Source organism: Dromaius novaehollandiae, chromosome 1 (assembly GCF_036370855.1).
Source record: "Dromaius novaehollandiae isolate bDroNov1 chromosome 1, bDroNov1.hap1, whole genome shotgun sequence".
Taxonomy (NCBI): Eukaryota; Metazoa; Chordata; class Aves; order Casuariiformes; family Dromaiidae; genus Dromaius; species Dromaius novaehollandiae.
In genome coordinates, this window is record NC_088098.1 from 136916636 (window position 1) to 136928332 (window position 11697).

Sequence of the window (11697 nt, forward strand, 5' to 3'; positions counted from 1 at the left end):
TGTTACTAAGAAAAGAAGGACTTGGAGTACTGGAAGCAATGCCTGCTCTGTGAACTACTCTTAGTATCAAGTTAATTTCCAAAATTCAAAATAGAGAGTTCAAAGTGAAAAGCCTTTACTTTTAGAACTGAACAAACTTTCAAGTCCATTCTTTGAAAACTTTTTTTTTGATTCAGATGATACAGCTTTACTTAGGTTCATCAGATGCAGGAAGTGCATTTTGTCCTCCTATTTTTCAAAAGAAAGGATACTGATAGTTTTCTTAGTGCAAAGTCCTTGAATTCAAGTCTCAAAAATTGTGGCAAGTAAAATCTTCTACTATAATTTTAAGTAGAAAGTGTATAATGGAAACAAGAAGTAATAGGGCCAAAATTCTTTAGCCAATGCAGTGAACAGATATCACAGGAAGCTGTTCCAGCTGCCTGACATTAGTACCTACTTTGCAATACAATGCAATCATTTTTGTGTTATTTCAGATAATGCTTTGCCTACTCACTTGCAAATATAAACTTCAGTTACATTGCTTGTGCTCTCAGATGATGTACATCATGTATTCTGTTAATATATGTGCACTGGTATTTTCATTATGTATTTCCTTGTATTCTGCCCCACAATACTCCATCAGCACTTCAAAACAGACTGTAGCTCACAAGGTGAATTCTGGAATACAGCCACTACAGCTACCAACAAAGTACTAAAAAGCTCAATGGTTAGCCATTCAGGAGATAGCAAAACACGTCTTCATATTACAATTAATGCCATGGGTGGAGAGAGAGGCACACCGTGACTTAAGAAACACAGACAATTAAAATACACAGGAACACCACATATGGTATGGAGGACAGAGAGACAGGAACAGAACTGCCAGCTGGAGATGTTTACTTTTCAGAACAGATCATCATTCTCAAAGGTCTTGGCACTGCATCTGAGGGCCTGACTGTTGTCATCATTATACCATTTTTCCATCCTTCACTTTTGACTTGCCTTGATTCATCCAAGAATGATGACAATGATGCAAATGTAGCTGCTCAGGAAGAGGCAGCAAGCACACACACAATAAAAGAGGGCTCAGCTTATTACGCTTTGGGTACTTAAAAACTAAATCCTACAACAATCTGTGAAAATTCACAAAGCAAGCTGGTGGGCAACTGCTATACGTAGTCATTTTGGCTTGGTGACTTGTCGAATTGAAAATAAAATTTCAATATGCGGTACAAGACTTTAAAAAATAAATGTTAGTATGTAACAATGGATCTAGGAAACAGCTCAAGTCACGAGAAGAAGTCTTACAGATCACTGCTGTGAGCAATCATTAAATTATTTAGGTTTAACGGACCGCACAGGACCCGGGAAGGAGGAGAAGGGGACTTGGATTAAATAATTCAGAAGATAATCAGAAAGAAAAATAAAAATACTTACTATGTGACTGATTCCAGTTTCAGCCATGTCGAACACGACTGTTAAGGGCTTCCCATGATCTCTCTTGGCATAATGTTCTAACCAAAAAGCTACCAGTTTCTTTTTTTCAAGTTGCTGTTTAGGATCTCTTATATGAAGTTTCACTCTGAACCAAACTTGGGAGGAGCAAAAGAAAAAAAAAATACACAAAAATTACAACAACAGATTCAAATTAACAGAAAATACTATACAGATAACAGTAGAGGATGCATTATGAAATTCAAAGTCTCTGCTTTTGTATTCCACATTTTTACTGATTTTGCAGCCACTACAAAACAGCTGCATGTTATTTTTTTCCTTTTCTTACTTGCATTTTTATTCCAGAGCTTTTAAAAATTAAAAAGACAATAGAAAAATAATAAGCATTAGAAAAGGGAAGAAACAGCAGAGTGGAAAAATACTTTTCATGTACTTTATTTAAACATTTCTATTGTATCTTATCTAGAATACCACTTATTTCGTAATTTGAAATTAAATTCATGCAGTCCTCTGATACGATTTTTTGGTACACGACCACCAAAAATAAATAAATAAACCCTGAAAACAATTGTAGATGTATTGTAATATCTTCCTCCCTGAAACTTGGAAAAGTTTTACTTAAAATAAGTAAAGTCTCTCAATGCCTTTTATTTCCTTATCACAATTACATACTAACAATTGCAAGTAAAAAAATTCTGGCTCATGTAAAGCAAACATGTTAACTGTATGTGGTAAAGTTCAGAATTTCAGAAAGATATCCTGTCCAAACATACGATACTCTTGTAAATAAGCAATAATTCTTGAAGAGCTTCTTTATAGTTTAAAAAGTCTAATTTACATACTGGGATAAGTGTGGAGTATGTAATTTCTGGCTCAAGAAACACGCTTCTCAAAATGCTGACTAACCAGTAACTCAAAACTACCATACACTCTGAATCTGCATACCAAGACACAGGCATTCTGACCCAATAATCACAGGAATAAACACTTGAGGGACAGGAAATTAGTACATTAGCTATGACATAATAGCTGATGTAATTACTGGCAGCTACGATGTAATACACTGTCAGTGACAGTAAAATCAAAACTCATTATTCACCCATCCAAGTTATGCATTCTTGCCATGAAATAATGACAACTTTTAGTCCAACCACAGATGCAAGAGTGATGTTTTCCTACTTCAGTTTCTCTCTCCATAGCCTCACCAAAATAAGCATCCAGTAAAATCATGCTCAACTTTCTCAACGCTATATACAGGTTTCATCACTCCTCATCCTTGATTAGCTACCTTGTTTGAATACAGGCTAAAAAGAAACTCATGAAGGTATTAGCAACTTTCCATACAATACTGAATCTTACAATGATAAAAAAGGGACACTTTGACAAAGTACAGCCACAGAGTAAGAGCTGCATTTTTCTAGTCACGATTTTATTGCAATACTAGTATATTACAGTGTTTAAATGGCAGTCACTTTTGTAAAACACTGGATTGTTAATCTATTTCTAGAGGTATGAACTAGTCTTGGCAAACCAAGGAAAAGCAGAATTTCAGATTAAATATTTTATTTTCTCAACTTTCAAGATCATTGCTTGCAGAGTTGCATGAGTGATTTGTTTTAAAAACTCCTGTTTCATAGGATTTAAAATCATTCACTTTGTGAATATGTTGCTATATGTTCCATATCCATACATACAAAACAATATTGCTGATCTATTATACACTAATAAACTTCAAAGTACTTCAGGAAATATTTACTGTTTCTCTACAAATCTTATTCTTTAACTATGAAAAATTAATCTGAAACTCAAGAGTTTTCTCCTAGAATTCCTCAGCTGTCCACACCATCACTAAACATCACAATGATATAAACAGAAATCAAACCTTACAACCTATGAACCACTGCAAGTACATGAGAACGTTGTGGGCTGCTGGAAAAGCAATGACAATGCACTGTAACATAATTGAGTCTTATTCTAGCTATATACTCATCATAGAAGATACAGAATAACACATTTCAACAGAAAAGGTAAAAACTGCATTGATAATTAAGATAAAGGTTTATGATTTTTGAGAAGTGCTGATAAACTTTGGATCACAGAAGTGGAATGAGCAAAGACATACTGAAAGTTTACAAAAATGATGAACAGTTGATAATGCAGTTACCAATAATTGCTTATTTTTAAAACATTTATTTTTCAAGATGGATGTTGTTAAAATTCTGGAATCAAAGTATAATATATTCAGTCATCTATCATTATATGTAACTTACATAATTTATAGCCCTCTTTATCATATCCATGTAGAAAGATAGAACCATTTTCAAATAACCATTTTGGAAGGACAGATTCCGTCAAGTCTGGGGGAGGGGGGGGGAAAAATGATTATTTCAGCAAGTTAATAATCACATTTTAGCTTAACAAAACTCAATACAAATGCAGAAGTCTCATAACAAAATACAAAATCCCATCTCTGAAAAATAACTTCCAGGACATTTTATCAATTAACACAAAGACTGAGTTCATTTGAAAAACTTTACTATCTTCTTCCTCTCATGCTGTAGAGTAAGATCTACTTAGGAAAAGATAAGAATAAACATTTGAGGGAAGAGAAAATAGTGTAAATGTTTTGTTATTTCTCCTCAAATTTCTAGCCCTTGTTTTATTCTTTCTCAAAGCAGATTCTAAGGTCTTGGAGGTAAAGCTCATCTTCAAAACACTTTCACAGTACATAGAAAACAGATCTATTCTGTCCAAGGTCTTAGGCCGCTAGAGTAATTGCTGCTACGATAAACATTTTTATCGCAGCATCAGAGTCCCAAATTTTTAACAAGATTTCATTCTGGCAAATGTACAGAGACAGAACAAAAGATTGAGAGAAAAGAACAAAAGATCCTCCCTTCCCTCCCTCCTCTCAAACAACCTTACAAGAAAGAATAGCAAATAGAGATATGGAAGCACAACAAAACAGAGACACAGTACTGGGCAATATAAAAAGCAATAGTTCTAACATTTTATTTTCTAACTGAATAGAGAAGTTCTTGCTTAGCACGCTGTGGTACTTGCATGACCTCTGAGAACTAGGTGCTTAAGGAAACTGTATATACAGGCTAGCCATAGTTCAATAGGAAAGCAACATGCCTCATCACAATAATTATATAACATAGCTTACCATTAACTGTGTATTCCTTCCTCCATTGAAAGCTTTCATCAATCATCTTCAATGTATCATCCACAACATCATGCCTCCAAATCAGATAATTTTCAACCCATTTATCATCTTGCTGAAGTCTTTCCACATCTCTAGAATCATATTTATCCGATTTATCTAGCAAACAAGTTTATTATTTTTAAAATACAGCACTTATTATGAAAACACAAAAAGATTTGTCAGGGTTCATCCACTAAGGAAAAAAATAGCTGCATCTCCTATGCATCTCTTCACATTCAACCTCTTCTCAGATACACTATCTACTCGGTTTCTGCTTCTTCATTAGGTTTCAAACTTCCACTCCCTTTGATCCCATTCCACCATCTTAGCTTGTTCCTTAGCCAAGCACAGTCTCAACTTCTGCTCTCCTTAATCTTAGTCCCCTATTTGTTCCTCTGTCCACCAGGCTCCAATTCACTGAAAGCTTGCTCTCTTGCTCTCTTTCAGGTCCTCCTCTGATCATTTCCACACTCACATCAGACAGCTTTTTCCCTATGTTCTGACTAAGCCCGGATGTATGAATATTCAGAGCAAGAAAGACTGGAATGCTGTTTAACTTCTCTGTAGCTCTGGGTGAGCCACAGATGGAATAAAGTGCAAAGATCTAGGGTATTACATTTTGTGACGTCTCAACTGCTAATCTGAAAATTGACTATTTATTCCCCCAATGATTTGTAATTTGGGCAGTTTTACCTGGGATTAGCAGAAGGCACAAAAAGGCCAACACAATATCTAGTTTCAAGTTAGAATCACAAAAAAACCTTCATATTGGGGAGGATCTCTGCAGGTCACCTAGTCCTATCACCTGCTCAGAGCAGGGCTAACTTTTAAGTTCCAATGGGTTGCTAAAGGCTTTGCTCAGTCAAATTTTCAAACCTCAGAGGGTGGAAATTCCACAGCCTCCCTTGGTAAACTGTTTTAGACCTTGAACACAGCATTATTAATTCTAAAAAAAAAAAAAAAGTCCTAGAACTTAAGACTGTATTTTTCTTTTAGCATCTTTTTCTGAAACTGAATGTTTGTTAGACTGAAACTTCAAAGAAATACTGTGTGAGCCAAACCTCATACACAATAAAACTGAACCTTGGCAATATTCAAGAAAAGCAACTGGCATCTGAAAAACTGCATGGACTGTAAAAAATTGCAGTTGTTGAAATCCCATTTATAATAGTGTAACACACATTCCCATCTAAGATATCTTCAAAGATACTGTGATGTAAAGTAACTAAGCTAGCACATCCATAGTTAGCTAAAATAAAAGAAGCATACCAGCTATGGCAAACTAGGGCTGTGAAAGACCAAAAATTTACTTTAGCCTAAGCATTACATGCCTGTAGTACCTGAGCTATCTTACTTTGAGCTGGCTTAAGACTCTCTAATACACACTAGCTTCCTGCTAAGAATGACTGTAGTTATTCAATTTGCCAAACATTTTTCCTAAATCAGTTCCATGTACACCCTATTTGTATAAAGGACTTGAGTACTGTGTAATTACAAAACAAACAAAAACCCACCACACCACCTGCTAAAAACTAAGACGATAACATTTATTACCACTTTCTGGAGACTCTCTCTGCTCTCAATACATATTTGAAAGCAGGATAGTCAATAGAATGACAGATTAGTACCTCTTGTATCTAACAATCATTTAAATAAATTCACATATCATTGTGTGGAACCTACCTCAGAATACACATTTATGGGTCACTAGCAAATTTTCTCAAAATCTGAACATATATAATATTAAAAAAATGCAAATTTAAATTAATGAATACTTTAAAAAAGAGAAAAAAGGGGAAAACATTTTATCCAAGCTTTTGCATTGCAATGAAAAGTAAGGTAAATATGAAAAGCAATTACAAAACTTTATCTCCTCTTTGGTAACTAAGTCCAACAAGGTGATATACATAAACTCTTTGAGCATGTGCTGTTGCAGGTACATAAAGAAAATCAGCTAGTCAAACACTGCTTCCACATGCACTGCACAATACCATTATTTCAACCAAGTAAGCTTAGCAAGACAGAGAGCATCAGAGTGCTGCTGACTGATTTAACCTTACCTGATTTAACCAATTCTTGCTAAAAAAATAGATAAATAAAATTTACAATAAAATCTACAACGAAATTGTCTACCCTAAATAACACTTGGGATAAAGAGAGAGGATTGGGAGAGGACGGAAAAAATTCCATCTGAACATCTATTATTAGAGTCTATTATTTATGCATTGACTAACATTTGTGTGGCAGAGCGCAACTACTTCCCCCCCTCCCCCGGCCACACACACCCTTATCTCAGGCCCCAGCTGACTGTAAATAACTGATAGCACCCAGGGCTGACCAGGATGAACTAGGCAATACTGGTTGCAACTGGTAAGGCCAGACACAGGCATGGGATCAGCAAAACGGGGTATCTCCACAACAAGTATTGTATGCACATGAGCCAAACTCTGTGCCCATAAATAGCGCTGTAGCCTAGAGCCCATTGAGCTCTCCGGCACAGCAGCAGGCTGCACAGCGGTGAATCTCCCCTTGAGTTGGGACACCTCTCAAGGTTACTCTCCTGGAGTTAAGAAAACCTCTGACAAGAAACCTTTGGAGTGGTAAGAAACCAAGACTCAGGCAATGACGAATGTGCAGTAAGATTCGCTTGCTATGACTACACTGTACTGCCATCTTCAATAAATCTCTTTGCAATAAACCCAGAGAAAATAATACCACCATAATACCAACAACCACCCCCCATGACGCACCCCTCAGTACTGAATTATTTCAATTAAAAAAAAAAAAAGTAATATGCAAATATCTATCTCCTTGAGAGGCGGTAAATCTAAACTTTCAGCAAAAGAATACCCTGTCAATGGTAACAAAAAATACTTTTAACAGAAAGCTCAAGAATCAATATCACACAGCTTTCTATGAAAGTATGTTTATTATCCCATTCATACATGTTTCCTATCTTCCTTCCACCATTTCTCAGTCTAAAGCCAAGAATCTGGGAAAATACATTTTCAGAGCACAAGCAGATAAAGCAGGCATGCAAAACATCACCCTTAGAGTTTTCTACAATAACCATATCCATTATTCTCTCTGAGAATGCCCCATATATCTAAAATCTTATTTGCCAGTGGCCCACTTGAGTAACAACATATAGTTTGTCTTTGGCTTAAATCAAGTCACGATGAAATTTAATTTTTAAAACTAGTTATACAAAACAGCAGAGTGCAAAACCTCTGTTGCGAAATTATGTCTGAAAATTCAGCTTTGCCCAAAATAAAAAGGAAAAGGAGATACAAAAGAGGAGCAACAGGGAATATGGACAAGATAAATACACAAAACAGAGAAGAAAACAGACTTTTTGAACAGGAGAGAAACTAAGATTTGATTATAAATAATTTCCACTGCAACATTAAAATGGGAAGTAACAGCCTCAGACTAAAAGCTAGTTTTAGAAATTCTCTAAGCAGTGAAAATGCACTGAAGAAGAAAAAGACAAGATTGTTTACTAAAAAAATGCTAGCACAAGTCAGTACTAGAAAATAATCTTTTGTTCCCATTGCTGCTGTTACCACTCAAATCCTTTACATCACCAACTCTCACAAAGAACTCAAACAAAACTGAAATTAGACTCCAAGCTGCACAGATAATGTGCTGTCCAACTCCTACACTAGACATCATTCATTCGTCCATTGGACTAAGAAGAACGTCTAAAAGGTACATTTACAATAACAAAATGCAAGGGTTTTAATTACCAGGAATATAAATTCTTCACAAGCACTGAAGCTGTCTTCCAAAATTCAGGTAGAAAATTCAATGAAGGAAAAAAAAAAGTCCAAGATCTCAGTTAACATAAAACAGTTTTGCAGACAAGATCTCACATTGGTCAAGCTTTCCTTCTAGATCACCTCAGTGGCCACACAAGTTCAACTTCAGCAAGAAAATTCTCATGCAAATTTGAGGGATATGAGCCAATAAGGTTCTCTGACATTATATTTTCCATATTATACCTAATTATGAAAATAGTTCTTGACATCCAGTGCTTTCAAATATTGAACATGACTTTTTACATCTTACCTTGAAAGTTTTCAAGACTGTAGTGTATTATTGAGCTACAACTTTTACTTGAGATATTCCAGCATGTGGCAGATGTGGCAGTTAGTATTAGGCTTTCCTAAAGCACCTACATATTAAAATATATTTTTCATATATTTAGCTTTAATCTAAAACACCGTATTCTGATAATCAATAATTTCAAACAAAATAAGGATTTGAAAGGCCATCTAAGTTTTCATTTCACAACAAGTATAAGTACTATTGCAAGAAAACAACAGCACATGTGACCATTAGCAATTCCTCCCGTATAGAGGGAACTCCGCAGCTATGAGTTCCACAATATGGTAGAATCACTTCACAAAACAAACATTAAGTCTCTAGATTAATCAGAAACACTGTTTTCCTTATAGGAAAATGAAAATAGCTGCAGCCCAAGAAATAAAAGTTGCTTGAAATTTTCACATAAATCTTAGTACTTGCAGCTCACCTGTGAACGGAGTTAGGCTCACTTCATGGAGGCCCGCAATTCTAAGACCACCTCAAACTTTCACAGACAGTATCAGTTTACTTTTCACAATGTATCTTGATAGTGCCACTACTTTTCAAAGCAGACTAAAATCTCTTGATATCCAGCAACACTTTGTACCCTTAAAACATAGAAAGTCGTATGTTCGGGGTATCTGCTGTATCATTAAGTAAACAAACCTCTACACCCCTTTCAAGTACGAGGAAACATTTTAGTACATTTTAGAACATATACAGTAAAGGCAGAAGGACCGCAATAACACTAAATCCCTGTGTTTTTTCACACTTCAACTGAATTATTCAACTGACAATAGTCATTTGCTCACAGCATTACTAAATTCAAGGGAGAGATTTACGAATGTTAACTCAAAGGAATCCTAATCTCATTTTCTTGAAAAGGCTAAAAGTTCTAAACCATGACCCCAAAATGGGCTGAGAAAATAACTGTACAAAATATTCCAAGAAGTAGAATTATGGTTTATCTTGCAATTGCAACAATGTTTCACTCTTTTAATGGCTACATCCAGGCCAGCAGAGGGTCTGTTACAACTAGAGAAATCTGTGGAATTACGGTATTCTAAAGGATAGCTCAGCTGAAAAGGTAACACTCCCCTTTTTCCAGCTGGAACTGTCCCAAAGTAGTTTTAGGCTTTCCAAAGTAATTTTTATGAGTGTTGTTCTAGGATAATAGATTACAAAGAAATATAAACCATTTATCATAGGGAGACGCATACATTAATTGAAAATATCAATAGCCAAAAAAAACCTTAAGATGATCCTTCTTCCCAGAACGTAAAGTTTTAAGAATGCCAAAGACATCTTTACTCACATAGAGATGTCACGTGATAAAGTAAGTTCTCTCTTCTCCAAGACACCATTCCAATAATTTCATCATCATCCCAGAAACATATGTCATCTCTAACCAGGGCCAAAATTGGTTTCTTTATCAATATCAGTCAGGTAAACATACGAGATAAAATTTTTACCATACTCAAGGCCCTCCAGAAGTTTCCAAGAGAAGTGCTACACCCAGTCACAAAGAGGTCATAAAAAGTGTGCAACTCTCATGTAAAAGTGTTAGCTAAGTCTCAACAATTCTGATCAGGAACATCAAAACAAAGCACATGTTCACAGGATTGAGGTTTACATTAAAGGAGGTACATGCAATTCCTACACTAAACTGCTGAGTTCTCATTGTATTTGCATTAAAAATTGCATGGGACTATGTTTTTAATAGAAAGCCTTTACATATCCATAATAAAACTCATTCCTTAACACTACAGTTGTTAGCATACTCCACTACTACCTATTTTCCTATTATAAGCAATGAAAATCAACCTTGGATTGAAAAGGAACCCCTCTAAGATTCCCCAGGCATTCCCTTTCCCCTAGGCATTCCCAGCAGCTCCACTCCCTCATTTACAGGTTTAAAAGCTTCTGCACTTAACAGTTGAGTTGGACACACAGTATGATTTTAATTAAGCACAGCATGAATTTAGAGTGCAAGTTACTCCAGAAAAGCAGCTCCTTTCCTAGACAAACCGGTTAGGGCCAAGATCTCCCCTCCCCCTTCAACGTCCAAAAAGCACTGAGCACCGCAATGCCTCGACCCCAACGCTAAAGCCAGACGGACAGCAACCAGGGCTCAAAAGGACTTAAAAGCTTTGCCCCAACACTCCTTGTCACCCAGAGAGACCAACCCAAAAGAGAGCACCAAGAGCCAACAGAGAAAACACTACGCTCCGTGCGTCACCCCTGCCTGGTAGCTTCGGCCACCTGAAGAAGAGGTGGAAACTGGGAAGGAGAGAAGTAAAAGCAGCAGCCCACACGCGGAGAGATATGGGGCAAGCGTCAGAGGCCGCACACAGGGAACCGAGCCCACCCCCAGCTTCACTACCGGGCACTCACCTGGCAGGTACTCCGCCTCGAAACGCCGCCTGGTCTCGCTTATCAGCGCGGCCTTGTCCTGTCGCTGCCGAGGGGAAACAAGAAACGGGGAAGGACGTGAAAGGAAGGGAAAGGCGAAGGCCCGAGCCAGCCCCCCTCAGCTGGGCGAGCGCTGCCGACAGCCCTAGCTACCCCCGCGCGCTCCGCGCCGCTCAACCGCCGCTCCCTCCCCGCTCCCCCGCCGGCGGCAGCCGCCGGCGCGCGGGGGCCGTTGGGGAGGGAAGACCCCGCAGGCGGGCGCGCGAGCTCGGAGGGAGGGCAGGGAGGAAGCCGCGCGCACGCAGCCACTCACGTCAGCCATGGTCCCGCGGAGGCGCCCACAGCTACAACAGGCTCCGCGCGCGCGAGGGGGAGAAAGAAATAAGGACGCAGGCGGTGCGTGACCTTTGGGAAGGGGCAGAGGGGGGAGGGGGCGGGGCCTGCCAGTGGTCCGCACCGTCCGGGACAAGGGCGGCGGCGCCGGGTGCGGCCAACCAGGAGAAAGCCCCGCCCCCTGCCCCCGCTCCTCGCGCCGTGCGGGGCTCTGGGCC

The 11697-nt window shown here is 38.1% G+C and overlaps 1 protein-coding gene across 6 annotated transcripts in view; it reads right to left on the minus strand.

Annotated features, from left to right (window-relative positions):
* The window catches only part of MOSPD2 (motile sperm domain containing 2), a 35943-nt gene extending 24313 nt beyond the window's left edge, over window positions 1–11630 (minus strand). For 2 of the 6 annotated variants that reach the window (XM_026110161.2, XM_026110163.2), the window contains exons 1-5: window positions 11460–11628; window positions 11129–11192; window positions 4607–4762; window positions 3708–3794; window positions 1420–1574 (exon numbers count right to left, since the gene is read on the minus strand). In XM_026110161.2, coding sequence (XP_025965946.1) covers window positions 1420–1574; window positions 3708–3794; window positions 4607–4762; window positions 11129–11192; window positions 11460–11468 — 471 coding nt within the window. In that variant the 5' untranslated portion in view covers window positions 11469–11628. Of the gene's footprint in view, window positions 1–1419; window positions 1575–3707; window positions 3795–4606; window positions 4763–9182; window positions 9324–11128; window positions 11193–11459 lie in introns of those variants that run through there. The other 4 variants (XM_026110162.2, XM_064499938.1, XM_026110164.2 and 1 more) reach the window with 4 other exon arrangements.
* Window positions 11631–11697: the final 67 nt, after the last annotated feature.